Consider the following 24,593-nt stretch of genomic DNA (forward strand, 5'->3'; position numbering starts at 1 on the left):
TAAACCACATCTTTAAACATTCACCGAGCCCATAGCGGGACCCTGCACTGGTCCAGGGCGCACCCTTGTGGTGCTTCTGCAGCATTACTGTTACCATAAGAAATTAACAATACAGAAGACTTAACCACTAATTGCGTTTACTGCAAAACAACATAACGCCGAGCTGTTAGCAGCGAGGTTTTCTTCATTCTCTGAGAAAACTATAAAAGGCAAGAGCTGATGATTTAAAATAACAACACAACAGTTGATATTTCATGGCAAAACTGCTGAATTGCGTTCATTCCTGTTCTTGAACATTTACCCCATGGAGCAACAAAGCTTACCCTAGAAACAGCTGTGCTGTCTGTGTATGCTGAATACCATTCAACCACCAGCAAAATGATTTGAAGTTCATTTTTCCCACAGGACAGACAACCAAGTCACACCAGCTGAGTCACAGTTGTTCCCCAAACTCTCTTGCATAACCCTACATTTTCTTTTTCCTCCTACAAGAAGATTTGCTGACCCGAAAGAAGGATTACTAACTCAAAGACTTTAGATCCAGGCTACCAGGCAGATATTCTTACTAATCTTAGCTAATCTTACGCCTGCTTAAACTCTTGTTTTCAAAAAACTTCTGCTCAATCAGTTATGAAACAGCCTACACTCAAAAGAAGGGCTGACGTCATTAACAACCTCTAACCTTCATCGTTCCTCTCTCATCTGCCTTGAAGAAAAGCTTAATCCTCGGACTCTGAGATTCACAGAGGACAGGGGATTCTGGCCTGCACACCATTACCCCTGCTGCCCTGCATCCTTGCAGCCCACCCATGCCCACAGGCTGTCCCATAGTACCAAGCAGACATGTGTCCCTCTCTGTCCCTGCTTGAGAGCTGACACTGCCACACTGGGATGCAGAGGCAAGGCTCTTCCCAGCAAAACAGTGTGGGCAGTGGCACCGAATCCCTGTCTAGTGCCTCTGGATGCCATTCTGCATGCTGCTGGAGGCTATTTGCTGTCCAGCCACCGGTGTAATGGCATGTACAGTTAGACAGATTCATCCTTTCAGCTCCACTCTGCTGAGCTTTCACTCTCCAACCACTGCTGCTCCCATCCCAGGGAATTACAGTCACCCTCTGCATCTCTCTTGCAGGCAGGCAAGAGAAGTGTATAATCTAGAAAGCCACCTACTCAGCTTTCATTCTTTGAACTCCATACAGTCAATTTGACTTCCCCTGGAGAAGCTGCAATTGTTTGCAATGAAGGAGGAAACAGAGGATTCATGATGTGGTTAAAAAGCACTGCCAGACCCAAGAAAAATGCTAATCAGCCACAGTGAGGGGCTGAAACCTGCTGTGCAGGACCAGCAGAGACTCCCCAGGACCCATACAATAGAGGGGTGATATACTGCCATTCTTCCTTTTCTGGGACCACCTCTGGGTCTTTCCCCACAAAAGGAACATAGTCTTTCTTGGTCAGAAGATTACCAAAGAATATATCATTTGGCTTTGTACAGGATGAGCTGTCACAGCTGGCTACCTTTTGTACATATAATGGCTTGGTTTCTCTTTATGGATTTCTACTACAGATACTTCTTGTAAATGGCAGAAAACAAGCACTGTTAGGTTAAAACGAATCCACCCCCACAGTCTGCAGCTAAAACAGGTGGGATGAATTGCTGCCTAAGGAGTCTCAGCACTAGCTGTAGCAATGGCTGCACAGTGAAACCTGTACTGCTGTCAGCCCCACAAGCAGAGGAGCTGCTCAGGCAGTGACCAGCACTTCTGCTTACAGGAACCCACAGCGCTGAGCTGCTGTGACCTGTGTTGCTGATCCAAGCAGGAGCAGCTGCACACCCTTTGCAGGGAGCTCCAGTCAGATCATCCTATCCATACCTCAAGCTCTGGGCAGCACTGATCCTCTGCAAGCTCAGGCGCAGAGCACCATCTCCAACCCCTGGCCATCTAGGAGAAGGCAGGCCTTACAGTTACCTGCAGCTCAGATACGAGGGACAAGGTGATGGGTTTTTGCTGGATAGCAGGATCCAGAGACCTCATCATGCAAAGCTACTCCATAGAAGTCCCTCACACCAGGCCTAAGGCTCTTTCCCATGCACATCATTATTAAACACTATTTAGATAATTTTCACATCTAATTGATCTAAGTAATGGGAAGAATCAAAACTGGTGCCATTCTGTCTTCAATTAATGCTGTTGTCTGGCTCCATGTCAGAGACTTTCATGTGCCCTTGATTTGCTGCCTGGTAGAAACATTTCTCCTGTGGACATTTGCGTTCATTCGATGTTAATTATGACCTTTAAGCATTAAAATAAATCCCCTGGTAACAGCCTCCATACACAAAAAAGACATGACAGACCCTGGTGTCAGCTTTCAAATAACACTTCCCCTCAAGACCCAGGAGAGACAGTTCCAACTGAACTACGGCTGTGGGTTTACTGCAGCCAGACCCTAAATTCTGCAGCAGAGTTTCCAGGATCACAGGATCAATTTGCCCTTGTCATAAGGAATATGTGCCAAACCTGAACCAAACAATATTGACCCACACTAGAGAAAAAAATGCTGCACGCCCCAAGGTTGATTGCTGCCTTTGTTGTGCCAGCAGTGCAGGGGACCCTCTCACCTCTATCCAGCTTTTCTGCTGCAGCTCGTTGCCTCTTGGTCTCCGTGGAACAAGGAGAGGTTATCTGTAAAGGATCATGCACCTTTGCAGAAGCGCAGTTGTTCTGCACTGGCTTTGAAAGTACAGCAACACCAGAAAGAAATGGATTTGCCAGTACCAATACATCCTTCATATTTTGCTCTTACATCACCAGCACTCTCCAACTTGTTTTTCACTTGGGCAGAGCCCAGCTACACAATGCAGCAGTGACTAATGCTTTGGCCCACTTGCTTTGCGCGGCTGGGGGTAGCATCACATCCTCTCCCTTGTGTGTGGCACACTAATGCTAACACTGCAAGGCCACAAAACTCCTGCTGCTCTCTGCTGCCAGCATCCTTCTCCATCCATCAGCATCATAAATAATCGCAGCAGCTCCTGCTGTCTCAGTCATTATTTGCATCTCTTTTCTAATTGTATTACGCATAGCTGGCCCACCAGACCCTATCCAGAGGAAGCATACAAATAATTCATCTATAGTCCTCCACTCTCCTTGTATGTTGTTCCTGACAAGCCAGATTGATACTGGTCTTTGTCTACTTATCTTGTACATCTAGTATCTTATTTCAGCTGCCATCTGCAATTAATGCTTCATATGGCATATTCAGTCTCTTCCCATATTCTAAATTACCTTCAATTCAGAAACCAAGGATGAACTATAGACATTCAGTCAGGTTGACTTTGAGGTCTGATACTTTTGGGTCAAAAATTATCACAGTTTTCTTTCCCTTACAAAAAAGTAACACCTCATACATTGCTGCAAGCAAAAACATCTAAGATGCTCTTAATGGCATATTACATAATTGAAGCATAGCAATTCTGTGAGTCAAATGAGGTGATTTAATGAGGTATCACTTGACAGTGATTGACACCTGCAGCCAAGAACTGCACTGAGCAGCACGCCTGCCTGGCAGGATGAAGCAACAAACCGCTCACATCCAGTGGCAGCAATGCTACTGTCACAGCCACCAGAAGCCTTCCCATCCCCATAGGGCTTCTACTGCTGGAGGCTTCAGTCCAGTCCTGACTTTGCCCCACACATTCCCATTGGTTTGAGACACAGACCCGGCAGAAGGCATTCCCACCAGCTGCCTCTTGCTCACTGCCCAAACAACCCTGCCATGCTGCAGTGATGGATGGCTCCCCCCTCCTGAGAGCTTCAGCCAGCACCCTCCATGTGTGACACATGCCAACTTACCTCTTTCCTCTCCCTGCTTGCATACTTTTGGCCTCAAGTAAGATATTTGCTTCCCAAGCCCAATGTGTTCATGTCTTAATTAATTAGTGGGTTCCCACTGCACAATTTAACAGAGAAAACACTTCTAACATTACTGATAATTCATACTTGCCTTTGCAATCGCTCATTTTTCTTTCAGTTTCCAGTGGATGGCAGTGTGCACCGGGTACAGCAAACAACTGTCAAATAAAGCACTACTTTGTTTTCATGCGCCGTCTGCTGAGATTCCAATTTCTGCACATTCTCTTGAAATTGCTCCACGAGGATTAGATGCAAAAACAATTTATTTTGCATCAACTACTTCAATCAATCTAAGAGAGCAGAAAAAATGCATTCAAAGCATGACCCGTTTGGTCAGGGCATGTTCACACAGTGTTTTCTATTGCACAGCAACAGCTGGTGGGATAGCTCTTGCATCACTTCTCTGGCCCAGCTGCTCACATATCGGTTACTGAACTCCCGTACTCCTCAACATTAATTTAAAAAGGAAACTTTTTCTCCCCAGAGATCTGTGCTGTGGAAAGCAAACAGAAGGCTACTCAGCCTTAACCTGTGAATGGGAACCCAAAGGATGGTGCTAGGCTATTCTGATACATTGGGATACCCTGGGATTTTCATACCTGCCCTGGGAGGTGGAGTGAGAACATCTCAGTGCCTGCAGTTTTCTCTACCCAGAGAGCTCCTCCCAGTTCCATCCCCACCACCTTCCTTCTTCTTCCACAAGTGCAACACAGTCAAGCACTACAGGCACAGCCACATGCAGGATTTTCTCCTGCATTTGGAAAATGGAGAACAATTTTATCAGCAACCCCCAAAATAACAATAACATAGCCCAGGCCTCTCTAAGCCGTATTTCATTCCCCCATTTCTGCAGCACTGGGTAACACACCCAGCACATAGGTTTACCAGCCCCAGCTGAGCCGCAGCCAGCTGCAGATAAACATGGGGCAAAATCAAAATCATCCTTCAAATTACTGTTCCTACAGGTCCTACCTATCACATCCACTTCTAATGTACCCCAGGAGATTCAGAGTATTTCTGGAGTGAATCCTGTGGCCTGAAACCACTAAACCACCCTCCGTTCCAAAGCACCCATTCACTGCACCCAGATGTTTTCATATCTTACAGTCAACTTGCCCCTGTTACGCTCTGTATTTTACAAGAGGAAAGTCTCAGATTTACTGAATGCATACATCACGTGCTGCTGCTACAGCATGAGCTGGGACCACTACTCCCAGTCCTGCAGCAAGCTGGGGAGGCAGGAAGAGACTTATCCCGCAACCCCATCACATTTTAGTTTCATGGAGTTCCTTGAGTTAGTCCCCTGTGTAAGACTTGTCTGCCACTGTTGGACTGGGATGAAGGCCAAGGAGGCTATGACCTAATGTTTTAGTCTGAACCGAGATAGATTGTTATAAAGGAAAGCTCTCTCCATGCACGCAATTACCTGGTAACAATCTATTTTGGGAGGTTAATCTCAGGAGGAGGAATGTGCAAAGCTCTCACCTTGTTCAGGCTGGGAAGCTGTATTAACCCTTAAGAAACAGAGAATAAAATCCATGAAAATGATACAGAAAGAAGGAAAGCAGCATGGTGCTTTAACTCATGCTGAGCTCAGGAAAGGGAGGGGGAAAGGGTCAGTCCTGCTGGTCAGGCAACCGTGTGAACTTCAGTGAAGAATCATCCCTGATGATATCCAGGTTCACCAACAGCTGGACTCATTCAGCCTCCTCTTCAGTGTCTCATGGCAGGACTCTTTCACATATACAAAAACCAAAATGCAAGTGAAACCCTCTGCATCTGTTCTTTCCCTCACTGGTCAAACACAGGCAGAGGTCACATTGCAGCCTTGTTGCAGGAAAGGGGCTGTCAGGGCCTCTCTGAACCACAGAGATTACTAACACAGAAGTAATTGCTATGATAATATCTGTCCATTGAAGTAAGAAATCAGGGAAATCATACTGACATGCAGCAAGGGGGAGGTTGTACAACTCCAGTAAGCCAGGAATGTCATGAAACCCCTCCAGATGGGCCAGATAGTCCTTCACATGTTGTTGCACCAATGCTGGATGTGATCTTTCTTCAAGTTCTCCTTCCAGGTTGAATTTTTATTATGCAGGATTCCCTTCTGCATCTTCTCTCAGGACTCTTAAAGGCATGCAGATGAAGGTAAGGTGAAACTGTGCTGCTGGCCCCTCTCTCCTTGTTGGAGGGAGCATGGCTGCAGCTGCCAATACCAGAATCAACCTGGCCTCAGCAGCATAGGACTGTCCAGAGTTTTATCATTGTGTTTAAGCACAGAATGTCACACAGAATGAGCTTGGCACAGGACGTGATATGAATGTTAAACGTAGCATGACAGGTACGTGTCCTGCATGCTGGGGGACTTCTGTGTAGCCAACATCTTCTGCTTCAGCAAATATGCATAGAATGGGTGGTACCACTTTGCAACTTCATCACAGGAAGCATGCCCTTTTCTCCTATTCTGTAGCAACATTGACCTTCTGAGAGAAATTACAAAGACTGCTTCCTTCACAACTGGTGACATTAGGTTAATTATCTCCACCCTCTCTAACTAATGCTGAAGGTCAAGTACTGTTTTTCATATAAACACAGCCCATGATGAAATAAAGAAGGTGATCCAGGAGATAAAATGTGACCATGCACCGTGATCTGGGATTTGGGTCTCACATGAAACACGAGGCACTCCTCTCCAAATCTCATTAGAAGCTAAATACACTCATAGTCAAACAGAGAGAGAAACAGAGGATTTAGGACTGCATCCAAGTAAGTATGGCAAGTTTTACTGAAATGGTATTGATAGCATCTGAGTTACAACCTTTGCAATAACACAGTTCCTGCTGGAGCATGATCTCCTCTCACAAGCAACTCACCCACTTCAAGTCTCACTGGTCACCTTGTCTTAAATCACTTCAAAAACATGGCTCGAAGTTGTTTCATAGCTTTACTCTCTCTCAAATGTGCAACATGAACATAATAGTGTTATTAAGGAGTCAAAAATAACTTAACACAGTAGCTATATCAGATTCTCCAATGGTCAAACTTGAAGCAATTACTTTTTGTTAAGTTCAGAAAATTAGCATATTTGTTAATCAAATTAATTTAAAAAGTAGCTTTTCAAAATAAAAGCAATGCTTTAAATAAATATAGTCTTTTTTTCATAACCATAAAACACTTAATCCTGTTTAGGTAACACAAATACTACACTCAAGCACAGTACTTAAGCAATTGAAATGAACGCCGTGAGCATATATGAATATATGACACTGGGAGGGACGAGAATGCATTGCTTCGTGACATTTTCTGTTTTCTTTCTACAGCAACACAAAAAGCCGTCCAACTCTCAGCACTACCCTAAACACTTGACACATGCTAGGACATTTGTAACTGCTGCACATAAATGCTGCACCCCCCCCTTTTGGCCAAGCCATTTATCTGTACTGCATCCATAGTCCTGCAGCCTTGTTTCAAATGTCTAGCATGGCGTGATTCTTAACCAGCACAACGTAAGGCCAGATCCTGCCCATTTTATCCAACTAACTTCAATAAGAACCCTATACAGAAGATAAGCAATGTCTGACCTCTTGCGCTTCTTCAATAAAGCTCACAGTACGTGGAATTTTTATAATCTTCCTTCCAATACTGGCACCACAGTGTGTTTCAGAAGGACCTGAAGCTCACCTTCAGAGCATCAACAAAGAATATTCACAGCTCTCCTTACAACTACAGGGCTGACTAGCTATGTTCACCACTATACAAGTTAAATACCTAAGCCTATCAGAAAAGACTGTAGATATCCTGCAGAGCTACAAGGTAGCAATGATGTATTAGAATGAAATAAATCAGCTAGTTCTTATGTTAGTATGCATTATCTGGATGAATCCCAAAGAGCAGTCAGTGAAATGTACATCTGAAATCTGATCATAATCTGCTTAGCAATTCTGACCATTCAATATCTTCTCCGTTTAAACTGTTCATTAAAAATCACATTCAGGATCTGCAGCAAACCATTGTTTTTTCCCTCACAAAAACAGTAGTTAATGACATTTGTTGACATATTTTGTCTGTTTAAATGGTATAACAACAATAGAACCTATAAGTTAAATGACAGAAGCTGGAGAGTAAAATAAAGCACAAAAGCTGATACAAGTACTCTCTATTTGTTTTGATCTCCAGAAGGAACAGGCCTATTCAAAGATGACAAAGGAATAAATTAGTAAATGACTAATGTAATGCATGAAAGGGCCTCTACAGGATCTGCATATGTGCACGCGCACTTGCATACAGACAGCTTGGTTTCATTAGAAATCTTACTACTGGAGTTCAACGTAGATAAATTAACTGCATTAAAATACTGACATTGTGAGGATTTTAATACTATTAACACCCTGTACAGGGCATTCCTGTGTGAATTTTTAAAAGCTTTAAAAAAATAGTTTAGAGCTATTGAAATCTGTGACGAACATAACGGCTCTGCCTCCTATCACAGCCTCCCGTTTTCATCTCCTGTATCCTTCTCCTGTATCGCTTCTAGGCACCGTTTGGACTTTGCATCTGCAGGCCCACTTCCAGTTTTGCTCAGTCCACAGGATAAGCACGCCAGCTGGATCTGTTTCATGTTTTCCAAAGCTTCATTCTTGGCATTCTTCAGGAGGTCTCCTTGGCCCTAAGGATGCACAGACAGAGAGAATCAGGGATCACACATATTGCTTAGAACCAAAAGCAGGAACAACACTCTGCCACCAGTTCAGTACTGTGGATTGTGAACCAGGTGCTGTCTCAAACCCCTTCTCCCTTCCTGAACATCAATGCCAGTGGAAGGGACTGAAGTCCCTTCTGCAGCTCAGCTCACCAAGGAATGCAGCAGCTGGCACAGTGAGCATGAATGCAATGGGAGCCAAACTTTCCCCCTCTTAGGATACCCCTTGGGAAGTAACTTGGACTGACTGACTTACAGAGTTCACTGCTCCCAAAAGCTCATCTCTACAGAGAAATGGACTATCTTCTTCCACAGTCAATAGCAAGGATCTGCCAGGGATGCAGTAGCAATGCCACACAGCACCCTCTCCTCATGTCACTGCTCCATCCTCGCAGGAACACTCATTGCATCGGATCCCAAACGGCAACAACTATGTGACCGCAGCCTGGGTCCCTTACAAGCTGTGAGATCCCAGTTATCCATCCCTCCTTGTACCCCGATTTGCTCTCCAGCCCTTAGCAGAGGCAGGCCAAACTGTGGTTACAAGAAGCCGTGACATTCTGTAACACCACAGTGAATCCTTTCAGACCACTCTGAGAGCTCTGATCAGGCAGCTGGGAGCAAAGGACTAAGTGAGTAAAAGCCTGTGTTTGTGTATTCTCAAAGCATGCAAAGGTGAGGTGACTATAGGCTGTCAACACAATTTGTAACTACCAAGAAAAGCACGAAACATGAAATTTGTATTAAAGAATTTGTGTTCAGAAATGCCAAAATGAATACTTATGTAATACTGGTATCTCAAACGCCATGGTGTAACAAGGTTCTGGTGCTGGAGAATACAAATAAATAAAAACTAGGAGATGCATCTGGTAATTAAAATTCAGTATCACTAAGAACCTGAGCTGCTGTTCTCCTATCATCACTCAAAGTACAGCTTAAACTACACCAACTCTGTGCAGCTGTTTGTGAGCATATTCAGAAGGAACGCCCACACTGACTGAAATGTCATATTCACCTCTCTGCCACCTAATTCGACCTCCTGAAACCAGAGCTGCTCAGTGAGCTCTCACAGGAGGCAACAGATGCATGAGCTGGGAAAAACTAGAAGGGCAACTAACCACTGAATCTCCTTCGGTTTGCAAAACAAACCAGATGTGTTGGAGGAAGCGCAGCATGACAACTTCCAGCAATGGGAGCATTTCAGCTCTCCCTTCCTCAATAATGAGAATAAGAGCTTATCCCATACTGATGACCACACTTCCCTTTTTACCAATGCCTGGCACTGGGCTTGCACCACCTGAACCTCTGTTAACAGTGTTCACAAGGACGACACAATGGTTGCTTGCAAGTCTGCCAGCACTGGTAAACACCACGTGGGAAACAACGTCAGCCAGAGATGGCATCCTGCATCCAAGGAGGTGATTGCCTCATCTCCTGGTGACATTAATTTGTCCCCACTGAACAACGCAGATCCTTCCCCAGATTCTAGGGATCCAACTTAATGCTAGAAGAACAAAAAGCACTGGGATGGAGAAAGCAGCTCTGTGCTATTTGGTATGGAGCACTTTTGAAGAGATTTCTAACTTGGCAGCATGATGGGTATGGGTAAACAGAAAAACAGCTTGGAACCCAGTGAGCAGATATGGCTTCAAAAAACAGAACAAAATTTATGCAGCACACACTTCACATAAATGCATTCTTGCTCTTGGGATAAAGGTTGAGCCCCATATATCTGCCTCTGGTGCTCAGCATGCCTCACTCTTCCTGTCTGCAAATGGAAGGGGAAGCAAACCAGTCCTATGCTGCACATCGCAGCACAGCCAGAGAGCTCCAACAGCAGCATTAGTAATGACACAAACGTTATGAAAGATGGTAGTAGACTCCCCACTACAAAAATATATTTCTTGAATAGCTTGGTTTTAGCACAAAACAAATCCACTTGCAGTTCTGGTTCTTTTGTTTTGTCATGCATACAGGACTGCAGACCCTGAAGGTTGCACCAATGAGACAACAAATCAGTGTGATGATGCTCTGCAGCCTTAACTTCTCTGAGCAAAAAACCTGGCACTACATATTCACAGAATAATCTCTTCAACACAAAAAGCAATTCAAAACAGACATCCCTACAATATAAAGCACAATGACACCCCAAAATGTTAAGGAACAGTACGACAGAGACGTAAAATAACACAGATGATGATGACAATGGAGGCCCAGCACCCAGAAGCATCTGGCATCCCCTTTGTTGGGGTGGCTGAGAAAAGATTTCTAGGCAAACTACTTGGGATTTCATACACCCCCATTTGGAGGATGATGGCCTCAGTCCACCCTGGAAAGACTCATACCTGAAGTCCCCAGAAGTCAGGGGACTTTGCAGCCAGTGTGTCAGAACTTGAGCCACCAGCTCTCCCTTTTGCATATTTTGATTTCACATTAAAGTAACCATGCAGTTCAGATTACAGGTTACATTTGAGATAACACATGACACATCTTCCGATTCCAAAAAGAGAAAAACTCCTGAGCATAATATCAAAGTTTTGAAGACATATTTCGCAGCGATCTAAATACAGAAATGGACTTATCAAAACAACGCGATTCCATTCATGTGCAGACCAACTAATTTACGTCTTTGTTTCCTCGTGCTTTTTATTTTTAAACAGCCATTTCACTTGAGCAAGCTGACGGAAAAGAAAGGATTTTGAATGATCTGTCACAAACCAACCCCGTCTGACAGAGCTGTGGTAATTCAAGAGATACTGAAAAAAGAAATCTGCGGGCATTCTCTGCTTGAAAAGCCATCTGTTTGCTTTGTAAAACTGGATGCGAACATAATCCACTTAAGGAAAATGTCAGCAACATTGTGTCAACACCTTAACAAACTAAATACTGGATAGAAGATAGAGTAAACTTCAAACGTACGACTGCATTGAAACTATCTTCATAAGCCAGTCACTGTGATAACCTCTGTGCACAAAACAATCCCCCTTGGTCTTAGAAGCAAAGCATCTCTTCCAGATGGAGGTCACAACAGTGCATTTCGGCATCTAACCATCTATATTCCTTTTGCTGTTGATATCATCAGCTTTCTTGAACCCAAATGCTTGTGAGAAAGGTTAAATTCAACATTTGGCAGGACACTAAACTAAGCCAAAAGAGATTAATCAAGGGTTGCGCTTGAAGAAACAATCAAGAGGCCCATTTTAATTTAGACTTAGGGAACAGTAAGTGTAAGGTTTCATACACCTAACTACAACAAGCATAAATTAACAGTACTGTAAAAATAATGCAGTTTGTCAAGAAAGTGAGATTATGAGCATTTACCCTGACAGGCTAATAGTACTGAGGAAACAGGGATCATCCAGCACAGCTTTAAGTACTGCTCAGTTCCAGCGACGACCCGCAAGAAGCTTTAAGGTGTGTGTTAGTAGCTCTAGGTAGGCATTGGCACAATGGCCACAGCTGAATTTTGTAGATATTATTTAAAATTCTTACCAAATCAAACTCCTACATTTTTACGAGTCAAGACCACAGCTTATTATATCCAGTGAAAAGCCAGAGCCCGAGGTCGGAGAAATGAAAGAAGGTGGTTTAGGGAAGGAGCACCGCTTTGTGCTTGATTTCACAACACCTTTTTTTTAATATATATTATTTTTGAATATACAACGCATGTTATCTCCTTATGAATATAAAGTATAGGTACATGCATTAATAATTATTATTTCTATTCCCATTCTTTCCAGGAAATGTTGGCCTTTACATCACGACACGCTGCCAGCTTTGGGCTCCTGCCATTACTGGGGCTCAGATGGTCAGAAAGGCAGGACACGAATCTCCCCAGGCTGCAGCTGCTCACACCAGCACTGGGGCTGCAAGAAGACCCTGGGGGTCACGGTCCAGCCCAGTCAGACATAGGCACCTTGCTCTGCCATCAGCCAAGCATAAAACACTTGGTTGTGTTTTCAGGGGGGTGAAACATTGTCTGTGAAGGCCATTTTGTAATCTGCTTCTTGTAAAAGCAGACAGTGCTTATCTCCAGGCAGACACACTCCCTGACAGCATATTATGGGAGCGTTCCTTTTCATTCCACAGGGGCTAAGTACACAAACAATAAATAACAGAGGTCTCTATTCCTCCCCCACTGTCCATGCTACATCACACTTGTGATATTACTGTTATTTTTTTTTTTTTTAGCTTTTTCTCAAAGAAACAAGCTCTTTATTATTTAATCACAAAGCAACAACCCCACCCCAGAGTACTTGGCTGAAGAAGCCAGACAGCAAAACAGAACTGCAAAATAATGGCACTGATAATCAACTGAAGGACTTGGAAAGCACAAATGCTGGAGTGCAGTTGGGATATTCATATACTCTGTGAGAAGGCTGCATTTACTGCGAGGGATGCATTCTCAAAGCATCATAGTGGGAACTTCATGGTGTTTAATATTAATGAGGCACACAATCAAACGATCACACACAGCTTCGGAACTGTAATCCTGAGGAGGAAATCATTAATGAAATGATTAGTCTGCCATGTCAAGCAGATATTTTTCCAAGCCTTCTTCAAAGTCAAATGTGGGAACAGCAGATATGAATTTGATTATTATACAACCAGGTTTCTGATCCAGAAAGACAGAAGGAGGAATAAGAGCTGACAGAACAGCCTTCTGCACTGAGGGTCATTCAGATTCTTTTGCTTACGGACACAGACAACAGCCATCCCAACCAGCAACCACACAATCACAGTGCCTCCTGGGAGGCCAGCAGGAGGAAACTGCCTGAGGCAGAAGGCAGATGCAGACATCAGGGTGAGACAGAGAACAGCCACAGCAGTGACACATCTCTTCCTTCTTCTTCACACTTGATATTCACATGAGTCTTAGAAGGGAAACCACACCAGCAGCCTCAAAACCACTCACTGCCTTGCCAAAATACACAGCCCTGAGGCTGATACGTCCCAGCCAGCGACCTCCTGCTAGCAGCACCAACTCTAGGACAACTCCCATGAGAGGAGCTCGCAGGTGACTGAAAATACCATTTCACAAAGCAGCTTCTTCTTTTGCAAATGTACAAGTGAAAGAACACCACCAGCATTGCTCCAAGTGGTTGGTAAAATTCACATGAGCAACAGCAACTTGTCCAAAACAAGCAGTTCCCAGCAGTTCAAGGGAAAGTGGGCAGGAATCAGGACTATGCCCTCCAGACTCCTTATGCCCCAGCCTGACCTGAGCACACAGCACGCTCATCTATCAGCCCAGTTCTCTTTAAGTCACGTACCTAAGCAAGCACAGAATGCTGACCATGGTCAAGGGTTGGGCAACCTTCTTAAAACATCTGATGGCTATTCAGCTGCAAACTGGTACTCTGACCCAGGGGTGGAGCCTGGTGCTAAAAATCATGCATGTGGTGGAAGCGTACAAGTTACCTGAAATACAGTTCTGTCTGATTGAACTACTTACATTTGAGCTCCCAAACTAGACAGATCTACCAGCAGTTCATTTTTGGGCTGTCCCATACAAGCCTCAAAATGTTTTGACTGACTCTATTTGCCACTTTGGTCTCACTCCAAAGGTCTGGACTGGAAATAATGATCAAACAAATGATCTAAAAAATAGTCAGTAAAGCTGTTAAGCATCAACCTGGCTGGTTTTCTAGTAGGCTGGTAACAGACCACTGCAGTCAATGCAGCACTAGGCAATGACGTGAGCAGCTGGGCAGAGGGACTGCCAGCTATGGTACTACTTCAAAGATCTCCTGGGGCATTCTTCTTCTCCAGCTGTTGGAAAGGTGCAAATAAAATCTAAATGACAGTGCTCGATACCAAGAAGCAACTCCTTTGGCACCACACCGGGCAAGGCTCTGTAACTACAAAACTGCCTATCCACAGCTTGTATATTTCCAAATTGCGCAACACAGCCAAACGCAGACCTTAAGAGCAGCCTGGGAGGGGAAAATAGGTAAAACTTCATTGTGACACAAGCAAAAACCAAGGAAAAAAACAAAGAATGCAATCTGCAAAAAAGCAAATACTTGGAAAAACTTCTACTTTTGGCTGCTGGCCTTCCCAGAATGAGGATATCACTATCTTATGCAGCCACAGCAACTTGGGAAAGACTGTCTGTGTTTGTAATTCTCTTACTTGTTTTTCTTAATGCAATTAAAGAGAAGGTCCTATGTGGCCGGTTTGCCACATAGTCAAGTGCCCTCCCAAAGACTGCTGGCCTTAGACTAAGGCCTGAGAAGGAATGAACACCAAGCACTTCCTTGAACAACTATTCAAAGCTGTAATGTTCCCTCTGCTCTTTGAACAAAGCTCTCCACTGAAATCTATGGCCTCTTGCAAATCAATGGCACCATACAGCTACTAGCTTATTCCTTCATGCAAACATTTCATATATAAAAATGGTGGGCATTTATTTTTGTTTAAAAAAAAAAAAAAAAGCCTCTCAGTTCTCTTTCATCTGGGCATTTCAATTAAATTACCTTATATGAGGCTGTCAAAACCAATGAATGTGAGCACTGACTGTACGTACCAGTGCTGCAGCAGGAACTTGCTTACAGAAATGATGGCATTAATTTGAAGTTCACAATATGCTGAGCAGTTCAACTGTTTGAGTGTCTCCTAGGCACTGCTTCTTGCAGACAGCTTCCCTTCACAAGCACAAATGTAAGGACCCTATATCTGTCAACCCCTCCCCCTGTTTGGAGCCTGCCTTTTTTCTGGTGATAACTTTGGAACTGAAGGGCTGGCTGGAAGCCCTGGAATGCACAATCAGTACCAGGAAAACCTCGTATCATTAAAGAAACTGGGGCATTATTTTAGATACATGGTCTTGAGATGGAAGTCTAAGCATATGTCTAGACTTGTGTTGGTCTTCCTTCTGTCACAAAAGTAAGCTCTCCACAAGTACCATCACCAACCAGTAACTCTAGTTAAGTCTGGACAGAGTCAACAAAAAGAAAAGGAGGGCGAAAAAATGAGGCCACAAGGGCAGATTTTTTTTTTGCATTTCATTTTTCTAAGTAAACAGATCAGATGCAGGATGATATACCTTATGCAGCTCACAGAACACCTGTGCAAGACAAGCCCTGACCAAAACACTTGGCTGGAAATAGCTGGCACTCCCCCACCTCCCTGCTCCCCCATGCTCTCTGCATTGTCACACCGGCTGCAAACCACAGTTCATGCTAGAATAATGTCTTTCATCACTAATGTTGACACCAAACATCCATCAAGTTCATCAGGAACTGGAAAGGCTTTACTGGCCTTCTCACATGCAGACTGAACAATGGGTACCTGTGCTGTTTTGGCATTTGTAGTGTTTTGTGTTTGCTTTTTTGGGTTTTGGAAAGGGGGATGTAAGAGGAGATGCTGCAGAAATAGTGCCTGCTCACCTTAGATCACTGCCAACACACCACTGCTTAGGGCAAACAGCTGCAGCTGTGCCTCCTGCTAACAGAAACAATCTCATTAAGGTGAAATGAGATTCAGAGTGCAGTCCCTGCACAGGTAATGGAGCATTCTCATATGGCACCAACTCCTACAAACAGCTCTTTACATTCTCATGGTCCCTGACTGCCACAAGCATTGATTTCTTAGGAGCTGTATGGTTTGCAGTCCCACTGCTGTGGTGTCTGGTAAACATCACACACTGACCAGGGTGTGGGAATAACAGAAACTGCCAGAGCTCCCTGTTTCTACACAGGGGACATGAAACCATCTCTCTTCTTCACCTGAGCTGCTCCGGGCAGTCTGTCAGTAACCTGCCCACAAACAGCACAGATGACAAAGGATTTTACACTGAAGCAGAAAGCCTTAAGCTGAAACAACTAATGCCCGATCATACGAAAGGTAAGAGGGGGTGGAGGAGAACCTAATGGCTAGGAGGAAAGGGGTTTTGTAAAGGCAGCAGGGGAAATGCACTGATCCACCTGATCCCTGCCAGCTCAGATGTTAGTCTTCTAAAGTCAAAGGCCCATTTGCCAGTGACCTCAGTAAACGCAGAACTGAGCCATTTCCCCCGCTCACGTCCCACCAGGCAGAGTTCAGAAGGCTGCTATCAGCCAGCATCTGTGTGCAGCATGCCTTGTTTGCCTTGGGAGAATCCCAGCTCATTCCTTCCAGCGCAGATGTGAAACCAAGTACAAACAAGACAGCATAAGGTTATTTTTGTCAAAAGCACACTGACCCAGGAGGCAAAGAGCTACTGAAATGAAGGGAAGGAAGGAGAAAATCAGAGGTCACACACAAGATGTGAGAACTCTCCAGGAAAAACGGAAATGGAGGCAAAAAGCAAATCAAGTGAGCCAAGCACAAAAAACAATGGTACATGATGAAGATGACTATGGTATTAATTTACATACTCATTCCTCCAGAATGTCAGTGAGGAAATCAAGCCATTTCCAACCCACTACAATGCCATGCCACTGAAAAACAAGAGGCTTTCAGCAAAATTAAACTCAACATTTAAACCCATTACAGAGAACATTAACAACCCCAAATTTACTTGGGTGAGAGCTGGAGAAGTTGCACAGAGGAAATTTATGTTCTCCAACCTCAGACCAGCAAGTCACCCTGTACTAAGTTGTCCATACACAGATGCTACCAGGTGCCTCCAGACTCAGTTCATTTATCTCTCACTGCTACACTGGGCCCCTTCAGCTGAGCTGCGCAACTCCCACTACCTTCATCACTGCTGGTAAATGTAAACCAGGGCTGGAAGACACAAACTCGTGATTACAAGTACACATTGTTTAGACAGCTCATCTGAGTTTGATTCAGCAAAGCAAAGCATGTGATTAAATTATGGACCTCAGTTGAGTCCTACACTTTGTTTATCACTGTTTGCCAGACAAGACTGTAAGATCTCTGTCTAAGAAATGAAGACAGCAGGGACATCCAGGGTGTGCTCAGGGCAATCACCTTTGCAAATGATCTTTGGAGACCACCACATGTTACTCACAGAGATGGCCTGAAGAAATTAGAGTCAAAATTAAGACCAGGTGTCTGGCACAGAGATCCATCCCAAAGGAGACTGCACAAACAAGTGTCTGTTTCAGGTGCTTTTCCATCACCTTCATCTGTCTCTCCTACTCTCTGCTGCTTGGTACAGCATGACCAGACCACAGGCACTAAGGCACGGGAGTCGAGGTGATAGCAGGTGAGAACGTACAGAGCACTTAACTGTCATGGCTGTCACTGCTAGTTCTGTCAATTCAAAGTGCATCTGAAATGCTTCTCTTGCCAACAATGGGACCTGTTTCTGACCTGTAACATGGAGGACCCTGGGCACCGAGCTTTTTAATTTACTCCTTTAATGCCGACTGATGCATCTCTTCAGTCTGCTCTCACACATACACAGCTAGACATAAGTAATGCCATCTTTTTGTGATCTAAAAATAAACAGAAGCTGCCACAGCAACAGAGTCTCTGCTTTTGTCTTAGCTTTTCTCACCAAATGCATCCCATAGGATCCTCTGATGTGGGAAATGACCTGGACCTGGGAAGTGATCCATAAGATATAATCAACTTCGGATCCAGTAGGGCTCATTATCTTGCACTTTATTTCAAATGACCGTATTAGGTTAAATGTTAGGCAGATTTTTTAAAATTTTGTTTATTTTTTATTCATTTACTTCTTTAAAAAGATTAATTTTATTTTTTTTCGCCTAGAGGGTGGTGTGACAGTGGCACATGTTACTCAGAGAAGCTGTGGATATGCCATTGCTGGAGACATTCAAGGCCAGGTTGGATGAGGCCCCGGACAGCCATATCTGGTGGGTGGCAACCTGCCCATAGCAAGGGGCTGGAACTAAACTATCTGTAAGGCCCCCTCCAACCTAAACCATTCTATAACCTAGAAAAAAGGAAAAGAATTGCAGTTTTCAGGGATACAGCAACTACAAGGATACAAGATCACGGTTTCCCAATCTACTGTTCCTAGAGTAAAGCTCACTTCCACCTGCAAGCACTTCAGTCTCTGACTTGTACAGCAACTGCTGTACACCACCTGCACAGATTCTTGTGATCACTTGCCATTGGTTGGGGCTTACAGGATCTACCAAGGTCACTGTAGTGAACAACCACAAAGCCTGATCTTGCAGAATAACCATGATTTCTGTTTCACACAGATCGTGGCTTTTAACTAATTGCCCAAGTCCACCCTGCAGATCCAAATTCCCAGTAAATGTGTATGTCAACATGGAAGTATTTACTCAACAACCAGTGGTTAGACTTAAAAAAAATAAATCAATATCGCCACTGAGTTACGTGTCACCACTTCACTAACCACAGATTTTGGAATATATTAGCAACGTGGATAAATGTTTTCTTATTTCAGTGTAAGGAGGCAGAAAATTGAAGATGGACTGGTACAATGAAATTGAGAAGGTCACACAAGCAAGCCACTGCCCACTGGATTCAGAACTCAGCTTTCTTGGCTCATCTACTCGTGTACATGCAGAACAAAGTCACAAAGGTCCTTGTTAGCAGTGGGATCATACGTGTTTCAACAAGCATGGGAAGGATTTCTGTGTATGCCCAGGAGGGAAGAAGGGAAAACTTTAGTTATTCATAAAGAGGTATGCTATCCCTCCGCTTCAGTAAAGAAGTTATGAAGTACATTACCAGATGTGGCTGAGGCCACTGACAGCCAGAGAAAACCAACCACCTCTCAGCAACAGAAGAAGAGGAAGTTTCAGTGGATCAAACGGCAGCTTTCATCACCTCTTGAGACAGTCTAGAATTAGCTTCATTTAGACACTTATTCCCCTCCCGAAGGGAGCATGGTTTTGTAGACAGTGTCATGCAATTCACTTAACAAAAGGGGCTGTCAACTTTGCAACACTGGTATGTGATCTGCAGTAAGGAGCTCAAAATACACACAAAAAGGGTAGTTTTTAAAGTACGTTAGCCTTTGGGCACACAATAAAGATTACGATAAACCACAGCTGCTCTGGACCAGCACAGGCTTAACACTCCCAGAGAACTATATTATTGAGACTTAACAGTAAGCAAACACAGGAGAAAAAGCAACACGTAACTCTCATGTGCCCTTCCCCATGTACAAATCAGTGCTCCATCTCCCTCTGATACCCAACAGCCTTGCACAAAATCAGGAAATTTAACTGTGGTTGGAGGCTTCCAGCATCAGTTCCCACCTGCCCTGTCCCCAGATGGACAACCATGCGACAGAGCCTTCTGCTCAGACACTGGCTGCCTAAAGAAGCTCCCCCATGGCTCACAGCCCCATGTCTAAATGAAGCAGTGAATTTAACAGCTTAGGAAAACAACCACTTGGAGTGCAAATCCTCCCAGAGCCCCGTGGGTTATTCTAGCTCAGGCAAGAAACTGAGTTGATGCAGGTTAGCTCCGTGTTTACAGAAAAGCAAAGGGAGCTTTTCTACCTGCCTTTCTTAGCTCTGAAGCAATCCCAGCTCTGCTAGACCTTTATCAGGACGCGTGATGCTGATTTGCAATGGCAATCAACAATTTAAAACACAAGGAAGGCAAAACATCCTGCCAGGCACCATCAGTCTCATCTCTGCACAGATGAGAAACAGCAACGTGTGTCACCTGGGAGGGACAAGATCAGCACAGCAAATCCTCAGTTGCAATGTGAACTTCCCAAATTTACATTGAAATGGAATTTAAAGATTAAAATAGAAACAAAGTCATTTAAAAATGTAACACGCTCTTTCAATAACAAACAACCATGTAAATGAACCTCTCTTCTCGTATATTATTTAAGAGGCATCAGAAATCCTCTAAGTTGTATAAAGAGAGAACTGAAGATTCCTAAGCAGTGCTCAGCACTCACACTGAATTACAGCTGAATCTTACCAATTACATCCAAGAAGAAAAGCACCATTTGATGCGTCTCAGCACAGGAAAAATATCCACTGCTTAATTGACCACCATGAAACAAAATCAACAGTACGTAGGAGAGCAGAGGAGGCCACCAACTTCTTCACTGTTTTGAATCATCATCCAGGCAATGTACCGTAAGACACTGCAGCCTTCAACACATCAGAGGCAGTCACTCATTTCCTTTCATTGTTTTGTCAATTCAGCCAGTGATAGATCAAAGGATGAAATGGGCAAATTTCTGCTGAAACTTCCTTTCATTGCAGCCCTTTTAATTCTGAATGAGGTCATGTTATCAGATCAGCACACATTCCACGTCAGACACCTCCACGTCTTCCAGGCTGTGTTAATTAACTCCACCGCTGGGCACAGCAGCCTTTGATATCCCATATATTTGATATTTGATGTCTCCAACAGAAATGGCACCAGTGCAGGGGAGGCAATGGAGGAAGAAGTTGCTGAAGTTCCTACTCCATGTGAGTTCCTCCCTTCTTTACCTCCCTTAAAGGACGGCAGATGATAATGACCTAGATTGACTCAAGCCTCCTTCAATGAGGAACCCTCTACAAATGCTGTTCCATTCAGTCACTACTAGTTTTTTGTTGTTTGCTTTTTCCTTATTACAACCCATTTTCATGCTCAGTTCTGTTCAGGCACACATACCTGCAGCAGCAGCTCTTTTCCCTCAAAAGATTAATTTCCTTAAGGAACTTGTAATTGTATCTGTTGATTTTTCAAATAACCTCCTCATAAGTGATAACCTTGTTGATAACCAGCAGCAATCAGTACTCACAGCACAAGTTCTCTTTCTATTTCACACACTGCCACCATTATTGATTACTAATGACATCTTGTCTTTGGACAAGATGACCCACAAATGTGACAGAGGCTGGTCTTCACACCTGGGTACTAAGAACAGTGACAGGTTTGCAGAGAACAAAGCCTGCAGCATCTGCAGCACAGGGCAGAGCAGTGCCAGCTCCCACGTGCAGCCACCCCATTGGGTGTCACTGTGAGTCGGCAGCAACAAGCTCATGTGAACCAGAGCGCAATGAGACAGCTTCTGAGCTGGGACACATCTAGTGTCATGGACAGGGGAATCTGACACACAGGTCTAACAGGCAGTGCGGTGGTGAGCAACTAAATGCTATTTAATATACGTATATATTTTATATATGTGTTTATAAACATGTCAATTGAGTTCTCAGCATGCTGACCCCTTGCCTGGGAGGTTCCCACCCATACCACCGAGGTGCCCATGGCACAAGAGGCACCAGGTACAGTGACCCCACAGGTCCCAGCCCTGCTTCCTGCCACCACCATCATGGCAACGCAATGCACCTTGTCCAGCTTCACATCCACAGCTTCTGGCAATTTGTCACGTCACTGTAAATAAAAGGTACCTTGTAAGACTGCCTGCCACTTCTCTCTGGCTTATCTTAGTCAAACATGAGAAAACCAGGCAAAAACAAAACATCACTGGAGGCATTTTGTACCATCTTTCATTTCCCTGTCCTGCTCTTGCCTCAGTGTTACTGCTGTTCTGCATATATGTTTGACAGCTTCTTATTCTGCCTGATCTGAACGTCTGAGTCATTGCTTCTTGCCAGCCAACAAAGCACTGCTGCCATGTCAGTAGTGGGTAAGACCCTAGGGAATAACTGACTAGTATGGGATGAAGTCTCTCTCTCTTTTTTTTTTTTTTTTTGACAAACTGCCTATTTGAAAGCTGTATTGGGCTTAGTACCCAGGCACATCTCTTTAGAAATTCAAGGTATCATGAAGAAGCCAGAGTTGTGAGCTCTGGAAGCTGCTGCTCTCCCTTCCCCTCTCAGTCTCTTCCCTTGCCACCATTTGGTACCTGCAGATTTAAGATCACCTGGGTGGCCTTCACATATATTTTAAACATGTGAATATTTAACTGGCTCTAAGTCTGACTTGTGTCTTGAAATGTAACTTGACCAAGAAAACAGACCTGGTCAATAACACCTTTAGAGCTTCCAAAGCTCACACAGAGCAGTTGGGTACCCAAAGAGACCACGCATTACTTGTCTGAGACTGCTAACTACATCCTCCCCAGAGCAGTGCTCCTGCAGCGTGGCTGACAGCCAAGAAGAACAGGATATTCGAGCTGATTAACCAGCACTGCTTAGAGACTGAGATTACAATCCTTTTATCCTGATGCATGCTGTTAAAGTAACCTGAGAAGTTTGCACCATCAGATACAACTGACAAAATCCACCAAGATCCCACTGTCTTGGTGCCTGGCAGGTGTGTTCCTACTTTCAGGTTTGGACAAGAAATGCAAAAGGTGGTTGATGTGAGCGGAACAAGGGAGAGCTTGAAGCTGCATTTACCCACCTGAACAGCAGAGAACAGCATCCTGCTGAACACAAGAAGGAACCATCTACCTAGTAACTACATGGTCTGGGTCTGTTGGTCTACAAAATACACTGATTAAAAGAGCTTTGTGTGGAATTCAAACACAGTTACCTCCCTATCTTGTAATTCAGTATCATTGAAAAGCCACTAAATCTCCATCTCAGAAAAATTGCAAAACACCTCCTGGTATGCACAGGTGTGCCCCAAGGGTCCAGGGAGGCTCTGCCTCCTGAAACCCAGAGCCTGCACCATACTTGCCAGCATTTTCAGGCCACATGAAGGGCCCAGAAAGGAAACATTCTCCCATTCTGTTCTTCTAAACTCCTCACGTGCTCAGCAAGCAGCAACCCAAACAGCTTTGTCCTTCCTGACCTTTCCCTTTGCTGTTAAATAAAATGAATCAAATTAAGCAGGCTGGTATTAGCAAGAATAAGTGGATGTACACCTTGCTGGACCTCTTCACCTTCTCTTTAGCACCTGCTCAGTCAATCTTTTCATGTTATTTCTTTCCATTTTTTGTCCTTAACTTTGTGCGTAAGAGTCAAACCTGATCTAGCAACTACATGAATAATTAGACAGGCTTGGCATTTCTTCTTATCTGTCATTGCACAGCAGGCTGATCCTTTGGAAGAACTGCAGCCAAGTCAGACCTGGTAATGCAGCAGCACTTGAGGAACAGCTGGGTCATGCCACCCAGGGAGGTTCCAAAGTTGAAAGAACACTCTGAACTGTGGCAACAGTGGAAATGCAAACTGTATGAGGATGAGAAAAAAGGATTTAACCTCTCTGGAAAACAAGTCTTCAGGGCAAGCACTTTCAACACGTACTTATATAGGGAGATCTGGAGATAAGTAAACATGGAATAGTATACCCAGCCCTGCATTTGAAGGGAGGTATGCACACTCCATACCACACAGACCACTCCTGCCAGACTAACACAGTCACAAGGTGACAGCAAATCACCAGAATTTGATGCACTGCATCTGTTTTGGCAGCTTTGCAGACTGAGTACCAAAGTGCTCATGTTCTCAGAGAAGTGCTGGAAAGAGTAAGGACAGAAGATTGGGGGATGCTTTGGGAAGAGGCAAAGGCCTGACTGACTTACAGGGTAAAAAAAAAACACACGGTGCATGGAATGCAGTAGTTTTGCAGGTACATGTGAGTTCACCATGTTCCAGCTTAAGACCAACAGAGCATAAACTCTCACACAAATCTTTTGGCAACAGTTTTATGACATGAGGTAGAATACGTTGCTAAGGTCATGCTTAATTACACATCTTCTCTTGAAAATGCCATGCTGCTCTGGGGTCTTCTGTAGCATGCCAAGCAGCAAAGCCATAGTTCCTACCTAACTACAGGAAAAAAAGACCTGTGTGAACACACACACTTATTTACTACACTGTTTTAGAACACTGTACAACTCACACTAAAAGCAGTGCCATACTGTGATGTAATAACTATGTGAAAGGACTTTGTTCTTCCAAAGCATCACAGTCAGTTATGTTGCTTCCTGTAGAAAATTGATACCTTGTTACAGATGTGAAATCCAGCTCAGTTGAGGTGAAGCCTGGTGACCATTCATCTGTGTGCATGTACGTATTTCAGAAATCTATCTTTGACCTCTCCAAGAAGCCTCGAGGTGCCACTTGGGGTTCTGCCACCCAAATGAGAGGTCTGGATGCTGCAGGTCTCCAGTTCCCAAAGGCTGATTACTTCATCGTAACAAATAACTGTGA

At 44.1% G+C, this 24,593-nt stretch overlaps 1 protein-coding gene across 1 annotated transcript in view; it reads right to left on the reverse strand.

The window, feature by feature from the left end:
* Nucleotides 1-6,675: 6,675 nt before the first annotated feature.
* The window catches only part of PLCL1 (phospholipase C like 1 (inactive)), a 40,474-nt gene continuing 22,556 nt past the window's right edge, over nt 6,676-24,593 (reverse strand). The window contains exon 5 of the mRNA XM_015868067.2: nt 6,676-8,580. Within this exon, the coding sequence (XP_015723553.1) occupies nt 8,398-8,580 (183 nt within the window). The 3' untranslated portion in view covers nt 6,676-8,397. The remainder of the gene's footprint in view (nt 8,581-24,593) is intronic.

The sequence above is a fragment of the Coturnix japonica genome, chromosome 7 (assembly GCF_001577835.2).
Source record: "Coturnix japonica isolate 7356 chromosome 7, Coturnix japonica 2.1, whole genome shotgun sequence".
Taxonomy (NCBI): Eukaryota; Metazoa; Chordata; class Aves; order Galliformes; family Phasianidae; genus Coturnix; species Coturnix japonica.